This window comes from Tigriopus californicus, chromosome 12, assembly GCF_007210705.1.
Source record: "Tigriopus californicus strain San Diego chromosome 12, Tcal_SD_v2.1, whole genome shotgun sequence".
NCBI lineage: Eukaryota > Metazoa > Arthropoda > Copepoda > Harpacticoida > Harpacticidae > Tigriopus > Tigriopus californicus.
Window position 1 is genome coordinate 8,785,957 of NC_081451.1, and position 21,232 is coordinate 8,807,188.

The 21,232-nt window shown below is 43.3% G+C and overlaps 2 protein-coding genes across 3 annotated transcripts; one reads left to right on the forward strand and one right to left on the reverse strand.

Moving 5' to 3' along the window:
- Positions 1-1,162: 1,162 nt before the first annotated feature.
- Positions 1,163-20,444, forward strand: LOC131891245 (protein jagged-1a-like). Of its 2 annotated transcripts, XM_059240772.1 has the most exons (13): positions 1,163-1,328; positions 1,388-1,584; positions 1,646-1,779; positions 1,843-1,894; positions 1,962-2,105; positions 2,163-2,199; positions 2,261-3,194; positions 3,298-3,429; positions 3,493-3,657; positions 3,719-4,012; positions 4,081-4,312; positions 4,379-4,512; positions 20,090-20,444. In XM_059240772.1, the coding sequence occupies exons 1-12, from the start codon at positions 1,212-1,214 to the stop codon at positions 4,500-4,502; spliced, it is 2,562 nt and encodes an 853-aa protein (XP_059096755.1). In that variant the 5' UTR covers positions 1,163-1,211; the 3' UTR covers positions 4,503-4,512; positions 20,090-20,444. The 2 variants fall into 2 exon arrangements, with proteins under 2 accessions (XP_059096755.1, XP_059096753.1); XM_059240770.1 differs by lacking the exon at positions 20,090-20,444 and having other exon boundaries at positions 1,164-1,328; positions 4,379-4,589.
- LOC131891260 (mucin-2-like) lies at positions 4,505-18,962 on the reverse strand. Its single transcript, XM_059240792.1, has 11 exons — positions 18,725-18,962; positions 12,173-13,690; positions 11,831-11,887; positions 11,504-11,691; positions 8,913-11,436; positions 8,506-8,845; positions 8,321-8,443; positions 8,120-8,248; positions 7,985-8,059; positions 7,780-7,925; positions 4,505-7,714 (listed from the first exon to the last, which is right to left on the reverse strand). The coding sequence occupies exons 1-11, from the start codon at positions 18,750-18,752 to the stop codon at positions 4,908-4,910; spliced, it is 7,935 nt and encodes a 2,644-aa protein (XP_059096775.1). The 5' UTR covers positions 18,753-18,962; the 3' UTR covers positions 4,505-4,907.
- Positions 20,445-21,232: the final 788 nt, after the last annotated feature.

The window sequence follows — 21,232 nt, forward strand, 5'->3', positions numbered from 1 at the left end:
CGAAAAGATAGTTTGTTTAGGTCAAATCAAATTTAGAACTATTTGAACAATTTGGAGCAAAAACACTTTTTCGTGAATTTTAACCATGCACTGCATCTTGGGTGGACTTGCTCTCCCCTTGGACAATGTCAAAGATGTAATCGACGGGGCTCCTGCCAAGAAAGAATACCAAATTCATTGGGTGATTTTAATTGATGTTCGATCCCAAGTCTCTCGAATAGTTTTGCGAATGGTCACATGGTGGGGTGCTGACATAACCACAATCAGCGCCCACATGCATTGGAAGTAAAGTGGTGGGAGAAAGTGCTCATTGATTGGTCATCTTGGTTGTCGAGTTCAGGCTCCAATAAGACGTTCATTAAATACGTAAACAAGGAGAGGACTCTCTTTTTGACTTTTTGAATTTACCACTGATTATTTTTCGAAATATTTACGCTCTTGTGGGATCATTGGTTTTAATGAGAATGAAGAACATTATGAATATTTGGGAACGTGAGCATGGTTTGATAAGATGTTTACATTTTCAGCAAGACACTTCCCGTGTTCAAAAATCACAATTTTGCCAAAATGAAATGAAGAGATGTAAATGTTATAGTTTTGAACTCTGGAAGAAGTACAAAAAGACGCAATTTATGTTTTCATTCGACCGTTGTCGAAAAATACGATAGGCTTTAGTAACATCATTGAAAACATTACCAAACTTGATGATTTCTCACGCTTAAGGTCTTCTATACAAATCTTTCTTGAAAACATGTTTGATATTTTCTCTTAATTCTTCAGTAATCAAAGCGTGCAACGGAAATTTTTTATAGTACGGTTTTCAGGCATTTAGAATGGTAGAGAGACAAAGTTCCCACCTATATATACATTATCCTTACCAATTAAAATGAAAAGAGTAATACAAGAATTAAAAATATTCTCAGACGATTGGGTGATATCGACATACTTGCAGCCTAGTGCGAAAGTGATCAAATCGGTCCTTGAAAAGTTGAACCCATACTTGTGCAAGATCACTTTGAATTATTTGCCTTGTCAATCAATTTGACATGGCTGGCAATTGGTTAAGAATGAGAGTGTTTCTCCAATTTTCAAGTCCCTTTAAAGATTCCGACAAATTTCGCTGACTTTGACAACGAATTATTTTAAATGGGTTTTACAGTCAGACGTTTGTTTTCAGTCACAAATGAACCTAGGTCATATCAACAAGAAAAATGGCCTTTATGTCTTGCAAACAAATCTTCATTTTTGGCCTCTTACCTTTGGTTCAATCCAAAGTAGCGTTATCTCCTGAAGACTTGGACCATCCTTGTTCCCCGGATAATTTGAGGGTAATTTTCTCGGAGCAATCAAATTCGTAGGAAATCAACCTCATGTTATTATCTCTTAGGAAACTCATCGTTATTTTTGCACCGACGATGGTCATGTTATTTGTCGTGAAGGTTGGCGAGAACCTCTCGTTCCGCAAATTCCAGATGGTTTGAGGTTTGCTTCACCCTGCATTGAACCAATTTGTGAATTTGAAGGTCGCAATTGCGTCCATGGATATTGTGCGAAACCCGGAGTATGTTCCTGCGACATTGGATGGTATTGTAAAAGCATCATTTCAACCTTGACATGCAACAATGATTCAAAGATCTGTTTTTAGGGAGGGCTACTTTTGTGATGAGTGCATTCGATTACCTGGATGCCGCCATGGATCCTGCATTGACTCTTTTGAATGCATTTGTACTAAGGATAAGGAAGGAAAACCTCTTTGGATCGGCCGAGATTGCGACCAACGTAATTGAATTACTCTGAATAAGATCAACATTGCTCACAGGAAAAAAATGCTACTTTTTCCAGCTGCATGTTCTAATTGCGAAAATGGACGGTGTGTTGAGCCTGGGTTGTGTCGGTAAGTACTAAAATCGAGCCCGACCCCGTTAGGAGAAATATATACAATTTCTGGCCTGGTCTCCAAGGTGCAATCCAGGATGGGGCGGGAAAAATTGCGACAAGTGTGAAACATTTGCTGGTTGCATTCATGGAAGTTGCAATGGGAAAGCTCATGCCTGTGAGTGCCATACAGGATATGGCGGTCAGCTTTGTGATCGGCCGATTTGCAGGTAGGTTGCCATTTATGGTGAGTGGAAAGAAATCCAATTTCTCGCTTACATCCATAGGGAAGACTGCCACCCCTTGAATGGATATTGTGAGGAGGTAAATAGTTGTAGCAAATATAAATGGATACAAAGTTCAAAGGTATTCTTATCAACTTCAGCCCGGAACTTGTCTTTGCAAGTCCGGATACATGGGTCCCAGTTGTAACACTTGTGACCCATACTGGGATTGTCCCTTCAATGGGTATTGCTTGCAGCCCCATCAATGTATCTGCAATCAAACCGTGGCCAAAACTGACATCCATGGGGTTTGCAACCTGATTGAATTGAATGGACCCCGATTTGGACCTTGGTCCGAATGCTCAAATCCTTGTCGAGAACAATCTAATATTGAGCAATCTCATGTCCCCGGATCTCAAATTCGCTTGTGTCGCTGGAACCCCGATGGACCCTGTGAAGCAGAGATGAGGCAATGCTTTGGCAATCGCCCGTGGATGAAAGCGGCCAGGGTTGAACCCAGACTATGTCACTATGTTCAAGACGGCCTTGGAGAGACCGAAAGTCGCGTGGCAGTTGAGCCGGATGATTTGGAGCTACAAAGCTGCGCTCAAGATCAAGACTGTCTTGACCCGGAGCTTACTCATTGCGTAAATGAAGCCTGTCATGCCTTCGAATGTCTGAGTAATTCCCACTGCTTTCCCGGATTGTGCCAGAATGGCACTTGCGTCTTGCTTGAAAGTTGCCTCAACCACTCCGATTGTCCTGAAGAATCATCGTTTTGTATTGAGGGTCATTGTCGTTTGGCCATGACCTGTGTCGCAAACGATTCCAAATGTCCGGACAAATTTCCCGTATGCCAAGATAATATCTGTCAAGCTTGCCAAAGAAATGAGGATTGCCCTGAAGATCGACCTGCTTGTTCATATGGAATGTGCCATGAGAAGTGTCAAGATGACGAGGGATGCACGTTCCCAACCCCAAAATGTAACTTGGAGACTGGGAACTGTCAGCGTTGTTTAACAACGGCCGATTGTGAGGATGAGAGATTTTATTGCATCCAAGGCGTTGGCAAATGCAAACCAGGGTGTGATTCAGGTACAAAAAGGCCACAAGCTCAGAGACTTTGCGTAACTGAAATGTTCCAAAGATGAGATAGCCCATGGTAAACTAGCATTAAATCAAGACATTGAAATTTCAGACGCACAATGTAAATTGAGTAACCCAGACACTCCAGTGTGTAATTTGGAGAGCTTCCAATGTTATGAATGCTTGAAAGACGACCATTGTGGTCCGGATCACTTTTGCAATGGCCAATACAAATGCAATCCAGGTGAGCTATTGTCAGTACATCTTAGCGAATTGCGCATTACGTAAATGGCTGGTTTTGTCTAAGGTTGCCATCACACATTCCAATGCCAAAAAGGACAATATTGTTCCAAAACAACGGAACAATGCACTCCTGGGTGCAATGGTATTCATAGACAATGTCCAGAAGAATCTTCGTGTCAAGGAAACGACTGTCAACCTCAATGTCAATCCCACGCTAATTGTCCAATGGGTAGGTAATAATAACTGTGGCAAACCTGTATGTGATCTAAAAGGTTTGCCCTCACCTGCAGGAAAACTATGCCAAAGCGGGAGTTGCGAAAACGGATGTGTTTACCACAACGATTGCCCCATCGGAAAAATCTGTAAAGAAGACCAACAATGTGCTTCTGGTTGTATCTGGTCGGAACATTGTATCCCAGGTCAGCTTTGCCTAAACGGAACGTGCACTGAGGGCTGCGATCCAGAGATTGATGCTTGTCCAAAACGGCAGCACTGCAATGGCACGCATTGTGTTGAGGGCTGCAATGAGTTGCACGACCGGTGTCCTCCGGGTTTTCTGTGCCAAGTTGACTCATGTGCTCCGGGTAAGCCCTTTGAGACTTTATGGCGTCGTTTTTTGCAACCACTGACAAGGGGTCCATTTTCTGGATAGGGTGTAATACTGACACCACGTGTCCATCTAACCAGTATTGCCGTTCAAACCAGTGTGTTGATGGGTGCGAATCTGACCAGACCTGCAACCTTGAGTACACTTGCAATCTTCCCATGAAGGATTGCGTTCCTGGATGCTTTGAAAACGACGAAAGGTGTCCCTTGAATCATATCTGTGAGGGATCTGGATCCAAATCTAGATGCACTTTGGGATGCCATTTGAATGGGACAAGGTGAGTTTCTCGACAAGACAAATCAGGATTGTCCGAGGCATTTTACAAATTCGCCCGAAATTCTAGGTGTGAGTCTGGATACATATGTCAAGAGTCCGATGGACTTTGTGTGCCGGGGTGCAATGCTGAAGGCGCCCCATGTCCTCGGGGTTATCTCTGTCTCGATGCAATTTGCAATCAAGAGGAGTAGCGTTCATTCGGTAAATCATTTATTGGACTAAAATTCAAAGTCTATACAACAAAATAAACACAAGACACGTTTTGGGGACCCTTCTAAGATTTGAAAGTGGTAATAAGTTTATCCTTTTCCATGGGAGATTGAGGCAATATCAGGGGAATTGCAATCCCAAGTGGCATAAGATTTTTTTGCTATTGCACAGTCACTTACCAGAGTCAACATTATCTTCTGGCCTCTGTCTTTCATTCAGCTTTTGAATTGTCAGAGAGAAATATCACATTGGGAATCATTCTTCTCAAAATAATAGTAATTATAATAGTTGTAGAAGTAGTAGTAATAGCAGTAGTAGTAATAATACTCTTGAGTTTGCATGGCAAATACTGAACAAGGTGTTGTTTTCGTAAGGTTACTTCAAATTTATGTCTTCTTCCCGAAAGAGTACTTTAGTTCCTGGAAAATGTCCAATACATTTCGGATTGGTACTCTAGCCTTTAATTGGGTGTTTGGAGGACCTTGCGAGGATCCTGGGGAGTCCATTTGATCGGAGGATTGGGTGGGTATGGTCATCCCTTGGGTGGTCTCAGTGTCCGTGTCGTCGTAGATAAAGGAACTAGTGTCGATGCTGATTTCGCTATTGAAATTATTGCTCGGGATTTTTTCGAGGTCGACAAAGGCTCCATCATAGTCACCAAAGATAAAGCTTGACGTGTCTAGCTTTGGCTTGATTGTTGGGATTGTGACTGGAGACGTTGCCTCTGTGGTAGTTGTTGGAGGTTGTGTTGTAGACGTGCTTGTGGTGGTAGTAGTTGTGGTGACTGTCGTTGTTGTGACTCTCTCGGGTCTGGTGGGAACACGCCTGGATGGTGGTGTCCATTCCGAAATCCGTTCCGGCTTGTCCTCTTTATCGTGGGATCCATAGCTAGTTTTTCTCGGTCTGAATGGCCGGGGGGTAGGCCAGAAACCGCCATTAGTTGGCTTTGGGGTTGTAAACCTTGGAGTGTACACACGTTGTGAGGGCTCCACTTTGGAGACATCTATCGGACTTGGAGTTGTTGTGGTACTCTTGGATCGATTCTTGTTCTTGTTCAATTTATATTTACTAAAGATTTCCTTGGCCTTTTCCGCATCTTCATCTTCGGGCTTTGGCCGTCGAAATGAGCCACCCACATTATCTTTGGCAAACTTCTGGAAGTAGCTGCTGGAAGATCCTCCTCGGCTATTGTAAGAACCACTCAAGCTTGGGGACCATGGACGGATGGCGACCCGGGATCCTTCTGGTTCCTTCTTTTCGAGTTCCATTCCTTTGGCATTGAAAACCTCTTGCTCCTCGTCGTGAGGGTAAGTTGAATCATCTTCATCTTCTGTCAGCTCTTCATAACCCTCTTCTTCAACTTTAGTCTCCGCAGTTGAAGCCAGTCTGGAATTCTTTTTCGAATATTTCTCGAATATGCTTTTGGCCACATCTGCCTCTTCATTCTGAGGTTCCGGTGTTGTTGGTGGCTTGCTTCCGTTTGCGTAAAATCTTTTAATCATTTCCTGGATCTTTCTAGGGTCATTTCCATGCTTTCCGCTGGCTAGAAACGCTTTTAACGCCTCTTTGGAGCCACCCTCTTCATCTTTATCTTTGTCGCTTTCATCATCTCTAGTAGAGGCTCCATCGTCTGAGCGCTCATTGGAAGCTCTCTTGTTCTCAAAGTTGGAGGTAATTGGTCGTCTAGAGTATCTGGATACGGTGTCTGTTGTTGATGTAACCTCCGATGGGGGCGTAGCGTCAGTTGGCGCTCTTGTTTGGTCACTAGGAGTCATTTGCTTCTTTGGCCGAGTTTGCCATAACCGAATGGGTTTTCCTACGTTTGACTTTGAGGTGGCTTCGGGTTCAATGCTGGGAAACACAGCGTCATCTTCGGCTTTGTCATCCTCATCATCGTAAATATCGCGAATTTCCGCCAAATCCAAAGACGGGGCTTTGACGCTCTCCTCAGGGGTGGTTCTACTAAAAGAAGTGGGTTTGGGTGAAGGGTCAATAATTGGTTCCTCCTCCTCTTCAGGTTGCTCTGGAGCTGGTTTGTTTCTACTACTTTTGTAGCCTCCGTGTTTCCTTTTCTTGAACTTCTCATAAAAGTCAGAGGCCCCACCAAATCTCCGTTTGTATCCAATACCAGCGCTTTTCTTGGACTCCGCCGTGGTTTTCGCAATTTCTGCATTATAACTTGATCTTGACGTAGTGTCGGTTGTGGTGGTTGGTGTTGGGCTTGGACTGACGGAAGATTTCCTGTAGGATTTGCTTCCTTCCATAAATTGACTGCGATATCGGTCTTTCATCTGGTGCATGGCAGCTCGTCGTTGGGGACTTAAAGGGGATGCAGTAGTAGTACTACTTGCTTTAGTGGTAAGAGGTCTAACTCTTGACCTTACAGATGTGGTTTCAACATGGGCTTCCGTTGAAGTTGAAGCTTGGGTTGGTAGAAACACTCGCTCACGCACAAACTTTCTTGTTGGACCGTCATTGCTCCGTTGTCCACTTTTTCGGTCACTCGATTGTTCTGTGGTAACAGTAGAACCTGCAGGTGTGGGTCGGTCCAACTTGAATAAGTTGGTTAGGCCGATATTAGGCTGGAAGGCCTTCATGTTGTCTTCAATTGTTTTTTGGATATCCTGAGATACATCCTCGTAATAGATGGTGGTATCTTCTGCAGAGCTTGATACTTCGGTGGTTGTTTTCACCCGGGATCTGGTGCTCATGAAGTCACTTCCCATCGAATTGTGCTGCTCATCTTCTCTATCTTCAGAAGCCTCTGGGGTGGTGGGCGTGGCATCCCAATCCATTTTCTTCATTTGTTTCTCTATGTTCATTTTGTTCTCTTGATCAATGTCGGCCAAGTCTTTCTCAATTTGTTCATGGGATGGAATTCTCTGTCGGAATGTACTGATCGGGGGTGGATCCTCAAAAGCACTTTTCGTTGGCGTTGGCATTGGCATTGATGGTGACGGAGAAGGGAAGCTTGAGTAGTCCTTGAAATTCCGTCGATTTTGAACTTTGAATCGTCTCTGTTCGGTTTTAGGCTCGTTATCCGTTGGTTCTGACTCGGTATCCTTTTTCCCGGGTCTTGGTCGCTTCAAGAACCGCTTGTGCGTGCGCAATCGTGTGCGTGAAGTCAGGGACGGATCCCTAGTTCTTAGAGCCAATTCCAGGTCTTTACCAGCCTGGTTATTTGATTTTTTCGCTAGAAAACGATTGAAGTTTACTTAAAAGAGAACAAAAAATAAATTGATTGTTCATGATTTTTACCATAATAGTTGTTTTCAATGGGACTTGTGTCTTTATATAAGAGACTGTCATCTGGTTTGGCAACTGAACACGAACACTCGGTGGGGATGTCAAATTCGGCGGAAAACACTCCTTTCTCGGGTTTGTAAGGATCCACAACCATCAAGCTGAAAGCAATGGGCAATCAAATTCCATTCAAATTTCTATTGTTGGATTAGTTTCATACCTCTTCCGTACAAGCTTTTGCTCGCAAATACTTTTTGACCTGGAATACATCATGCTGCAAGGCTCTCCAAGATTACTGTAAATGAGAATAAACAATTGAGGCAAACATAAAGAGGAAAGAAAATGCTCGACTTACTGGCACTTGGTTGTTTTCACTTCTTGAGGATACTCATTCGTATTTACTACGGTGACCCACTCTCCTTTTACAGTCTTGGACCATCCAGGTTTAACAGCCATCTCCAGAGTTTCACAACTACTACTCCTCCTGTAACAGATTGGGTGTTTTTTTTATTGCTACAGTGATCAAGTATCATTTGTCAAGTTACAGAACTCTTACCTCCTTTTGCTCTCCCACATTGCTGCACTGGCCCCAATCAGATTTGGAAAGTCCCGAATCACTTGTTGGTAAATTCCTTGGACGGCTGGACCCTCGGACACAACTATGCTGATGACGGTGCTCCTACAGAGTTTGACAGAGTGGAATAAGTAACAATATCTTACCTAAATAAAACAAATACCTACATTGGATAGTTGCTATCTCTGACATCACAAAACAGCTCCTTGGCACAAGGGTTCTTATCTCCTGGAGGTTCCAAATATTCATCAGGTCGCTTGTATGCATATCTTTCTGTTGTGGTAGTTGTTGGCATGGTTGTTGTGGTGGTAGTAGTAGTGGTGGTGGTTGTCGTGGTTATGGTAGTAGTTGTCGTGGTGGTGGTGGTACTAGTGGTTGTAGTTGTGGTAGTAGTGGTGGTTATAGTTGTTGAGCTTGTTGTTGTAGGTGGGGCAGTAGTGAATAGAGTGGCGGCCTCCGTTTCTGTTACGTCCTCTGTTGATGTAGTTGTGGTAGTAGTGGTGGTTATAGTTGTTGAGCTTGTTGTTGAAGGTGGGGCAGTAGTGAATAGAGTGGCGGCCTCCGTTTCTGTTACGTNTTGTCGTGGTTATGGTAGTAGTTGTCGTGGTGGTGGTGGTACTAGTGGTTGTAGTTGTGGTAGTAGTGGTGGTTATAGTTGTTGAGCTTGTTGTTGAAGGTGGGGCAGTAGTGAATAGAGTGGCGGCCTCCGTTTCTGTTACGTCCTCTGTTGAAATTGTTGTAGTCGGAGTGGTTGAAGTGGAACCTGGACCTCCAAGCAATGGATTTCTGGGGTAGTTGTAAGGAATGGTATTTTCAGTATAGTCCTCTTCAGTGTCAGGATAGTAGTCATAGGCCAAGGCTTCTCCAGAATATTCCCTCTTAGGCTGGATTGGCTCTCTGAAATTGATTTGAGTTGGTCCTGGATAATCATATTCATACGTGGTCATTTTGTCTTCCGGGGAAGGAAAGGGTTCTTGGCTACTTCTTGGTGGTAAAGTTTCTCGCGATGGAAATGTCGATCGGAAGGGTGGGTAACCAATTGTAGGTCCGGGTTGATTTATGGAGTATTGTGGCTTCTCATCGACATCTGGATATCGACGTGGAACCTGTTGCCTCATCACAGATCGATGGGGGATCTTCATTCTGATATTTGATTGACTGGAAGTAGATGGTGGATGCGACTCCATTGTAGGAGTAGACTCCTGAACAGTGGTGCTAGTGCGCTCAAAGGGGTTATTCTGCTTTGTATGTGGATTGGTAGGGTTGCGAGTAAACGGTTCTCTGCTTGTAGGTGCTCCAATGTTGAATGGGGATTGTTTGGGAATGAAGTTCCGGCTCTTAATGGGATTCATTTCACGTTCATTTGATTCCTTATCAATCCGTTGGGAATCTTCATACGCTTCAGTGTAGTCATTGTATGTTGGGATCGATTCTGATGTGGTCATTGGATATCTCCCTCTAAAAGCAGGGGTGGATGGCGTTTCTCTACCTTGGTCATTAGATCCCGAATAGAGGTTGTAATTCAGCTCGGTTCGATCCACTGGTGGACGTTCTTGGAACTCTGGTTTTTCCACCAAAAATGGAGTTGGCTTGGGTTGTTCAAGTTCACGAGTGGTTGTCTTGGTCCAAGTTGGATCTTCACTAAGCGTAGAGGTTTGAATTGGCAAATTAGGAACAGAAGGAGAGGGGTTTGGGTTTGGATCTTTGTGGTCTAAAGAATTGGAGCGGACGGGGGACGGAGTTTCCTTGCCAATGGCAGGCTTTGGTCCCTTTCCACTCGGAACGGCTCCCTCTTCATAATCGTAGTAGTATACATATTCGTAATCAGGATTAGTTGGGTGGGGCTTTACCCTGGCAACTTTAGAGCCTTGCCCTGGAGTTGGGGGAAGCGGGATTGACTTGTAATCATAACCATAATCGTCATAAAAGTCATACACGTCTTGATCAATTCGGGGACTGATGTCGTCCACTGCAGTGGGCCGTGGTTCCTCATACTCTGGGGTAGATTTGACTTCTGAAGAAGGAAATCTTGAGGAGTAGAAATTCATGTTAGGGTCATTGGAGAATGATGAGTCGTATTCCGTGGTCTGATCTTGATAATGCGAGGAGGCCATGGTGGTGTCATCTTCGTCAGAACGTGGATTATTGGTCGGTTCCACTCTACCGTTTGAAGGAAAGCGAGGTGCTTGTGTCTCTTGGATGTTGTCCTGCTTCTGGATGTCAAATGGCTGGGCCCGAGAGAATCCATTTGTCCGGTCCAAATAGCTATTTTGACTCTGTGGCAAGCGCTGTTCGTCAACGCGAGGACTTGGCTTGAACATGGATTTTTGGCTCTCAGTTGGGTTGGGAATGGGCAAAGTCGATCGTTGTCCTACAATACCTTTGTTTGCAGGAACAATGTTTCTCAAAGGTTGACGGCGTTTCTTTCCAAACTCAAAGTCAAAATGTTCCCCAAACCCTTCATTGAACATTGGTGGAGGTCCCCATTTGGTCGAAAACTGTGGGGGCCGAGGCAAGGGTGTCGATGGAATCCTAGCCCTGGCTGAGAAGTTTTGTCTAGTGCGTCCAGAAATTGGGCTCCGACTTGGTCCTGGTTGAGGTCGTTGCGGTACCCTGGTGCGGGACCTTAAGTTTCCAGGATAGTTGAATGACTCTGCTGATCGCTTCTGTTTTAGGTTTGAGGCTCTAACTTGGAACTCTGCCTCATGATCTCCATATCCCGTGTCAGATCCCCCAGCAAACTGAAGTGGAACAGCCCCTTTATTGGCATCTGGAAGAGCTGGTCCATACTCAAAGTTCTTTTCAGGCTTGCCATACGATCCCTGAGGGAGTCGCTTGGAATTATGTGCAACATCTCGAAGGGGATCGGCAATCTTTTTCGGTAACAACACCTTCACCAAAGGCTTGGATTGTGACAGGGGTAGTGGTTTTGGAATTTTCATTTGGATCGGTCTGGTTGGACCTCTGATGGGCAGTTTTGGCTTAACTATAAATGGGTTAGCCACCTTCCTCCTTTTGGGAAGTTTGGGACCTTGGGTGGGTTTAATCACAACGGCTTTTTCAAAAGGGTCTAAATATCCAGCCGCCTTGTTACCCACCTATGAATAAAAGAAAATACGTTGGATGTAGCTCCCAATGTCCAAAAGTTAACTCGTGTTATCTCACCAAGTGGGGATTCTTTGTTTCCACTTGGGTTGGCTCATAGGCAGATTCTGGCAGTCCATCAAAGAAGTCATTCTCGACCGGATTTGGAGCATTCTGTTTGCTAGTTGCCGCTGTGTCGAGTTCTGGGCTAATCTTTTTGAAAAAGTTCTCATTGAAAAACCTTTCAATGTCGCTTATCTGCATGAGTTCTGAAAACATAAATGTCACTGTCAATATGTTTTACGTTTCCTTTTGAAACCCTTTTGCAACTTTAGCGCCTGCAGCTGGTGCAAAAAGTAGCGGTATGGTGAAATGCCTTTATACAGTGGTGCCAAAAAGAAAAGTTACCTGTCGTACCGAAATCAGGAAATGCGAAACTTGGGCCATCGTCATCAAAAGTCGGATCTGAAAAGGACGACGTACGGTCATAAATGTCTTTTGATCACGCACTGATCGGTTTGATTAAGTCCTTCCCACGGTCCGCTTTTTTGTCACCCAAGGCCTAAGAAATCTTGGTCGGATCCAAAGATTGAAAGTGAGTGTCATAATAGGAAAATTTAGTCTCAGTTGGTGATTCAGTTAATACCGAAATCCGTCAGCAGTTGCGTGCTTCAGAGAGATTGTTTTTAGGTTGACAAGAATGCCATTGCACACCACGGGTGGTAGAAAGTGAGCTTTGGCCGTAATTACCTGAGCCTGACGATGATGCCTCAGGATCGAGCAAGGGCTGTTGGTATTGAATTTGAGTGTCTGAAGGCTTGATCAACTCTTCCTTTGGTGTCACTGCATGAGAGATTTCCCTCTTGGCGGTCTCAATGTCCTCCATGAAAGCGTGGCTTGGATTGGATTCCGAATAAGACCCAATCTCGTCCTGGATGCTTTCGTCAAAGTTGTTTCTGGTCCCAGTGGGTACAAAGCCTTTGCTCCCAAATACAATGACTGGGTCGAATCCGGAGAGGTCTCCATGATTGGAAACACTGGCGGGATCTGAACCGTAGTTTTCCAAAAGGGATGAAGATTGAGGTGTACCATACGAATCTAGATTGTTAATTGACCCTTGTGGAACACCATATGCGCCATCGCTGCTTAGTGCAGGCCCTTGCGGAGCCCCATAAGAATCCGAACCGGTTACAGGTGTTCCTTTGGGAGCACCATAGGAATCTGTATTTTGACCGTTGACAGGAGCTTGGGGACTACCGTATCCATCAGCGTTGCCTGTCACTGCAGGAGCCTTAGGAGCCCCATATACGTCAGAGGCCTTCAAAACAGGCGCCATGGGAACATCGTAGGAAGGTCGTTTCTTGTTCTTTTTCGGCCTTGGTTTCCGCTGCCTGTATTTTCCTCGAGGAGGAGCCTTGCCTTTGGGTCTACTTGGTCTCTTGTTTTTACCTTTTGATCTAGGAATCATTCCTGTCGTGAGACGTTGAGCCATCTTATTCAACAAGTCCATGCCACCAGATAAGTCAAACATTCGTCGATCGGCTGTGGCCTGCGGCTGGAGCTTTTTTGGAGCCGATTGACTTGGCACTGAAGGCAATTTCTTTATATCTTTCAAGGTATCAATCTTGGCAACTGTCGTAGCCGTGTCTAGATTTCCCTGAAATGGCGGGGGCTTGGATCTACGAGGAGGCGTGTAAACCATGACGGGTTTGTGAGTGCGCTCTGGTTTGGGAACTTTTTTGAAGGGATCAAGCACGGACTCATTCTGTCTTGGAGGCACTCCCTGGGGCGGAGGAACAACATGGGTCAAAGGACCATGCGAGTTCTCCGCCATGATATTGTCATGGTGAACCTTGCGCTTTCTTTGCGGTCCAGGCACAGATCCAATTGGGCCACCTTTTCTCAACGGCCTTCGGCGCCTCATGATGGGTCTTTTCAGCAACATAAGTCCTGGCTTAAGTCGCAACCTTCGCCCAGCTCTACTCTCTGCCATTGGCTTCGGAAGACTCTGCAGGGGCTCGCCATGGCGAGACATGAATCTGGTCCCATCCAATGTACTTTCAACGGCCATTAGATCCATGGGGTCATCCCAAACGTGGTTTACCTGACCATTGACCCATTCAATGGTATTAAAGATGGAGAAAAGAACTACGACAAGGGCGAGCTTAGGTCGGTGTCCTAGCCGATATCTGGACGTTTGGCTGTCTGACATGGGCGAATGACCCTTCATTTTGATGTTGGTTACAGTATGTCGCGTTTCGGGATTGTCTGAAAGAGAACAAAGGTTGCATCAACGTGTGCTCAAAGTTGAACAAATGGACAAGGACAAATTGCATCAAAGCGCCTCTGACCAGGGCTGCTACCGGTCGGTTTTGGCTCTTATCTCAGTCGTTTCAACAATCAACAAACGCGAACATTCGTCAGACTGAAACTCGGGCCTTGGCAAAGTTTGATCCATCATGTGCAGATTGGTCTAACGGACAAATCATATAAGTAAGGTACAGTATCCTACTACATCGTCAAAAATGGCAACACTGAGCCAGAGTTAGTGGACCAGGATGATGATTCCATTTTGAAGTTTCATTGTCAATTTTGTGCTGAAACGAGATGATTGGTACTTTCACTTTTTCCACGAGTATTTGAAGTACGACCGAGAAGAGGGTGAACAGATCCTTGCTGCAAAAGAGGCAACAACTCCGCCCTGAGCAATTCCATTTGCCTCCTAAAAGAGCTACTCATTTTCCCTTGGTTATTATATAAGCAACCAAACAAGTTCTAACCTGACGTGATAAATAGCTGGCTAGCCAACTTTAACGACTAACGTCTTCAAAAGGACATACATCCCTAAATAACTGGAGCAATGGTAGTGAGAACTGAAGCAAGACATGCTGTACGTGCTGGTTCATAAACCATTTTCACTGCCTTCCGACTCGTTTTCTACGATGCACATTGCAAAGTACACTTTGAAGAACGACAACTTGGATCAAATGGAATGAAAAGCAAAGACGCAGTTTAGAAACGTCGCCATGTATTGTACACTTTAACAGTTAAGTGGCTCATACCGATTTTTATTTTTTAAACCTCAAGATCGCTTGTTATTCAAAAACAACAAACTCTGAAGAACCAATTCATATATACGAATGAGGTGAGGGTGGTAAAAAGGTAGCCAAGACTAAAATCTTGCGTAAACTCATTATAAGGACCAGTCACATTCCCGTCAAATTAAAAAGAGAATTTATTTCAAAACCAAATTAAGAGTCTTCTGTGATATCTTATGTCGTCTGCGTGCGGTTTTCCCCTCGTGGCTCAAAGAAGATCCAAACCAACCAGCCAACCAACCAACCAAGTAGTCAGCCAACCACATTCATGGAAGCTCGATCTCAAACTTTCCCATAACAGATGACGACCGAAGAGCGAACAAACCCCCGTCGAATTCTTCGAATCCGAGTCGTTCTGGTCATCAGAATGAATCGAAAGAATAGCAGACGTCTTGTCCGTATTTCGCTCGAGAGAAACAAAATGTCAAGTGGACAGAAGGATCCTATCCTTTCACTTTCTGAACTCATTCTCTGCCCAAATTATCAGGGATCAGGGAGATCAGATGTGGCCAATTTCACGCAGCTATTTTACATTTCCAGATTGAGGAAATGACCAATGTTATCCGGGGAAAGTGCGGGGATTGACATGGAATCGCAGTTAATAGGCGGTCATTTACGGAAAGGCAAGGAAATAATTTCCATGAAAACGACCTGGAAATCCAAGGTTCGGTTAATCTCATACACCGGGATCCAAAAACGTTCATTCAGTTCGATCGAGACACGTTCATACTTTTTCGCAGGGGTTTTGAACCTTAAAACATGTCGACGCATCCAAAAATTGTGAGAATAACTTCAATCTGGTTTTAGTTATTCACAACCTTTTTCAGTCGAGAAGTGAATCACGGACCCGAAAATATTGTAATTTTTTGTTGAAAAATTTTTAGTTCATGCAACTTTGTTTCAAGCATTTTCTGGTCAATTGACAAAGAACGCGATCGTTTGGCAGCCAGAACAATAAAAACCGCAAGTGCCCCATTAATCCTCCCATGTCACCAGATGGGCGGAGTAAACCGACGAGGGCTTATTACTACCTCCTGTTCCACGTATTACACTGGTATTATGTATTGCACCTTGCGGGGACTTGGTCAACCATACCGGAGACGATCTCGCGATGACTCTCAAGTACCAAGGCTATTCTTCAGCTGGTAGTTCGGCTCGAGCGCCAAATGACTTTTCTTAATTTTGAGACTCTTGCAGTATTGCGATGATTCGTTATGAGCAGGATCCGTACGACGGTGTAGTCGAGTGATTTTGTGAACTTCGGCAAATTTGCCAGATTTTGATGCACTTGGAAAATCAAGTGAACGTCTAGAAAACCAGAAAAGTGTTGTCCAATTTGTAGTTCTGTCATTACATGTCTTGTTGTTTCAGCTGAACTTTAGAGCCCGGCACGTTTGTCAAAAATCTTGTTTTTATGCAGTCTGTAGAAGCTTAGAATGTTCGAAAATATTTGAGCATTCGTCTATTAATTGATTCCCCGCAGAAAAGATGTTTCTTCTAAATTCTGATAAGGAAAAATCAGATTTGCCCCATCAAAAAACAAATCAAAATAATAAAATGTTTTGTATCAAGATGCCAATTGAACTATACTAACCTGTCCTCCATTTCTCTCCTTACTACTAACTGTCTTAATCAACATGAAATAAAGTATCCATTTTAACGATATAACTAAACCCATATCTCGCACAAATCGTGTGCAATCATCAGTCATGAAGAAGAAACTCTTGGAGTGCATGATAATCAGGTAGACCTTCGTGTTCTTGGTGATTGTACCACAACAGTTTCATTCTGACCTTGATGTGGACAATGTGCGAGATTCAAGTCAATTTCATGCCGTTCATCCCGTACAATAAACATTCTGAGAACCGAGATGTTAGTCAAGCTTCAATAGAGAAAGATGGCTTCATAAGGTGTCCCATTCCATGGCCTATCTCGTCCAGTCTTCCAGATGCATTTATTTCTCACACACGAGGCCATCTGTCTCGAGCTTGACCCTTTTCGGTGTCAAGTAAACTCTGATTTCCGAACGGACGTCAAAGAAAGCTGGGTTCTTTTTTGCTCTATTTGGATTCTCAGAGTCTCTTGACCAATGGGAGCCATATTGAACCAACTGTTTATGATCTATTCACAGAAAGAACGGACATATGTTTGCTCATTCTTCTCGAGATATGTGTGAATCAAGTCAGGGACACGGATTTGTTCAAGTGTTCCGATGCTCGGATCCATTGAGCAATCTTGATCAAAGAATAATTCAAGTTCGTGGACATAATGGTGAGGCAGGAAAATTACGCGGAATCAACTTTCTACTGCATTCCCAGCAAGTCCTATTGAACCCACTCTCGCGCATTATAAGCGTATTCTCTGATGAGAACAAACACCCAGTCAGAGAGGTAGATGCAAGTCACTTTTTAGGTACACAGGTGAAAGAACCATCCAAGTTAATTACAATAGAGCCTCTCGATTGGTGTGAGAGCCATCACGATCCTCCAATGAAAGCCATCAGATCTCCCAGGATAGTATCTTATACTTGGTTCGGCACTCTTTGGCTTTTTCTAACCGATTATGTTTTCGTCGCTTTTCGTTTCTAGCTTCCAATTGGATGATTGGAAAAGGTCAGTTCAACGTGTTCCATGTTTATGGAATGACAGTAATTTGTTTGAGACTTGACCTTGTAGGACAGATAAGACCATCCGAGATAAGCTAAATATCGTTCTAGATGAGTATAAATACGGAGATCGATTTGCTTGGAAGCATCTTTCGTCCTTGCAAAGTGGCAATTCTTTAGCAAATTCCCATGGTAAACAGTCTTCTTTTAACACTCACTTAAGCCATTGCCATAGAGATTTATCGAATCCGAGATCTACCGTAACATGGTTGATCATTTTCCATCAGGGATGCCATTCGTTTCGATGCGTGATAATGACAATTTGATTCACCGAATATTTCCCCACAATGTCTGTCCATCACTTAAATTCTAGGTTTCACTAAATTATGAAAGCAATTGCCTCAGGGCTTGAAAGAAAGATCTGACGTTGCTTGATTTGGGTAGGAAATCCCTTTTCAGCTTGGAAAGTTGGCAAAATTTCCAAAAGATGAGTTGTTCAAAGCTCAAGAAAAAGAGGAGGACGGGATGTCACTTTGATAAGTGGTTCAAATCGCTTTCCAAGAACTGTCATGACCACCAATCCAATGCCAACTCATCCTGTTTACTTTTGGGAAACGCCCGATTTCTTTTCCCAATCCCAGTATTAAGGAAAATACGAGACGTAGTTGCATTCGTATATGTCACTCATTGGAAATGACCTCCTTCACTCTCGAGAGTAGATGATATTCCTCTTACTGATTTCATACCATATTGCCTTTTAATGCGTTTTTGGAATTCACTAACTGTCTACTAAGTAACCAATGTGAGGCAGTTTGAATATTCTGTGAATAACTTAGCCTTGTTTGTGACTGCCTGGGATAAAAAAAGAACTTGATGAGAAGGAGTCCTTCAAGGTATAGGGATTATCGCCCATTGTCTCAGATGTTCCGACCCTGGATGAGGGAGTGAAGTTGTACCAAAGTTCCCATGGATAATTAGGCATTCATCCTGAAGCAAGAATCGCTTCCGCAGATCGGCCGGATAATTAGCCAATCCATCGGCTGATTATCTTGGATAGTAAGACGAGAAGCCTGTCGTCTCAATCAGCTGTTCGATTTTAACAGGAGAAAGTGAAAGAAAAAAAAAGAGACCAACCATCCTGGACGAGAAGAAACTTTTTTATGGCTCCATATTTTGTTCGCTCGCGCCTTTTGTTGTTGTACTCATTAAGCCACATGGCCAATGGGACTCTGGCATGCGTCAGGCATCTTGCAAACCAACGACAACAGCATATCGAAATGGTCTTTTTCAACTCTTCTTTGAGAGGAAAAGTTTCACTTTGAACTTCTCTATACTCATTCTGAAGTAGATAGATTAATCATTGGATCCTTTTTGGGAGTAGTATTATGCATCCGAATAATCTCGAGAGAAAACATAACTGTTTCTCTGGGGGGGGGAGGGACCTGAGCGCATCCTGGATGATGCTGATGCCAACGTTCTTGGAAGTTTCAAGAACCGCTTTGGCAGCAACTTTCGATTTCCTGGGAGACTGCACGACTTCCCTAATGTCAAGTTCATTCTCAAAGGGTTCTTAACAATGTTCCCATCCATCCATCTTACCTTCTTCCACTGAGTGAGAATGACACATAACTACAAATAAGTCGGACACCCGGTCAAGTCATTTTTTTCCAGAGGTCACTCAAATGATATCAAGAAAACTGGCACCAAACACAAGTTAAAGAAAAGAGAAGAAGATGCGGTCCGGTTGAGGCCTCGTTGTCCAATGGGTTAAGATCTAAAACACCATCTTTTGTGAGGGTATTCGATTACTGGTCTGCTTCTTGTCGGGGTATCGATGCGGAGTAGTATAGATTAGCCTCGGTTCTTTCACCCCTGTCAACTGATGTCTGATGTCCAACCACGAGTAACCGGGGGAAACGCGGTGAACAGCCAACGAGCACAAATGATGCACACTCGCGGGCAAACGCCGACTCCGCGATCAGCTGATGTCAACCCTCTTTTCGTTTCTTTCTGCTCTATCCAATCTGGCACCTGATGACAGGCCAAATTCCGGACACAGAAATCCGATTGCAATTTAGTCAAAAAGAAAAGCCATTTTAACAAAAAATGACGGTCTCTTAAATAACTGTTTTTGTATTTTATCTTTCTAACGCGGCGGCATAACTCTCTATGACTAGACTTTTCGGATTGAACGTGATGGTCTATACATTTAGGATTGTATTTGAAGTAGTTTTCATTTGATGAATTATAAATTCTTTTCCTTAGATGAATGCCAAATACTTTTATTTAAAAAATTAGAAATGAAGTAAATGCAATGGGCATGTCATTTCCCATGATATTGTTGTTGAACTTCGTAACATGTAATAACGATCTAGTTGTCAATCTATTTTTTTGCTTGACAAAGTAAGTTTTTGTCTTTTCTTAAGTATTTTCACGTTTTTTTATTATCTCTTCTCAACGAGAAAAATGATAATAATAATACTTAATCTTTATGAGGACTCACGGTCATATTATTGGATGAGACATTGACATTTGCAAACCTGAATATATTTATATCGAAATACAACGGTAGATGTGATTTTGTGTTAGTGCGCTTAATTAGAATTTTCCTTTGCCGCAAGTTGTTGAACACTTTATTGGCAATAAAAGCGTGCTTTTGAAACAAAATAAAAAGGAATAAAATCAGACTTGGAGGTTGGAAAACCAAGATCATATTTCGGATCGGAAACATACCAAAATGGTTGACCAAAATTTTGCCCGGGCTTGTCAGATGCGTACGCACGTCGTACATACTCTCGGATTGAACCAGAGAGAGATGAGAAGAGCCACTGGGCCTCTGCACAAATGAAACTGAGAGTAATTTTCGAAGCTGATTGCACCAAGCCAATGACTGACTGACTTTTCTCTCTCTCTCTCTCTCTTTCGTCGATCCTGCGTCTTCTTTGGGATGGTTTCCCGTTGAAGGAAAGTAAAATCGAGAGCTCCGACCAACCAGCCAACTAACCATTCACCAGAGCCATCCTATTCTGTCCGTTGGTTACTTTGGAAGCGGATCAGAAACTGTACGTAATAGTCGACGACGTAACACGTAACTTTGGCCAAAAATGTGTTCATCTCAACACATGAACACAAAAAAGAACTGATACGTTTCCATGGGCAAACAAGCAACCATCAGAGATTCCAAACCATTGGCACGATATGTCTTTTGATCTGACTCCGTCAGATGATTCGGAGGCCAAAAGACTTGTTGGGAAACATCCGAAACACTTGAATGTGCTTTAGGTGGCAATGTCGAATTGTATTATGAGGTATGGCCTGTCGCTGCAAAGGAACAAATAAAAAAATCAATAACTCGTCAGTCTAGGCCAGATCTAAATTTGATAATTGACAACACCATTACACCAAATTTGACTGAAATTGCACATAAAAGTTGCAGATGAACTACCCAAGTGCAACTATGACTGCGACTACTAAAAATGCAACTAATACCTATGATAAGAAATAGTTCGTAAATGAAAGGTTTTGTCACAATAAATCGGCGGCTTGCGCATTTTTCATATCGCATCACTAAAAGATACCTGAGGATGTGCCACCAAAGCGATTGTGAAAGAACTCCTTTTCAAAAGGAAAATCAGCTCAAATTGCTTTCCTTCTTTTTGAAATAAGAGTAGGTCTTTTCTTGCCCAATTCATTTTTCGTTGCCTAATTAAACGGCATAGTTGAGACGTTAAAAGAACTGATGAGATCAACTGAGTAATCAAGGGAGGTTTGGGCCTAGGGTTGCCAATTTACATTTTTGATGGCATAATTCAATTCTGGCGCATCAGTAAGTTGTAATCCTGATTTTTCTTACGTCAAGCCAAGGCTGCACTTAAATTTGGGATTGGGTAACACCTCTACTTTTCAAGTTTTCTGGCAAGCTTGATTTAAGACTTGAGATTTGATCCCATCATTGGTTAAAACCTCCATATTTTAGGGCTATTTTTGCATTACGGATATATTTTTATATTCCAGTTAAATAAAATGGATATTTACCCCCAAATATGCCGAATATACGTAAAAAAGTACAATCTTTAGAGCAAGTATTTGCTAAAAGACAAAAGGATT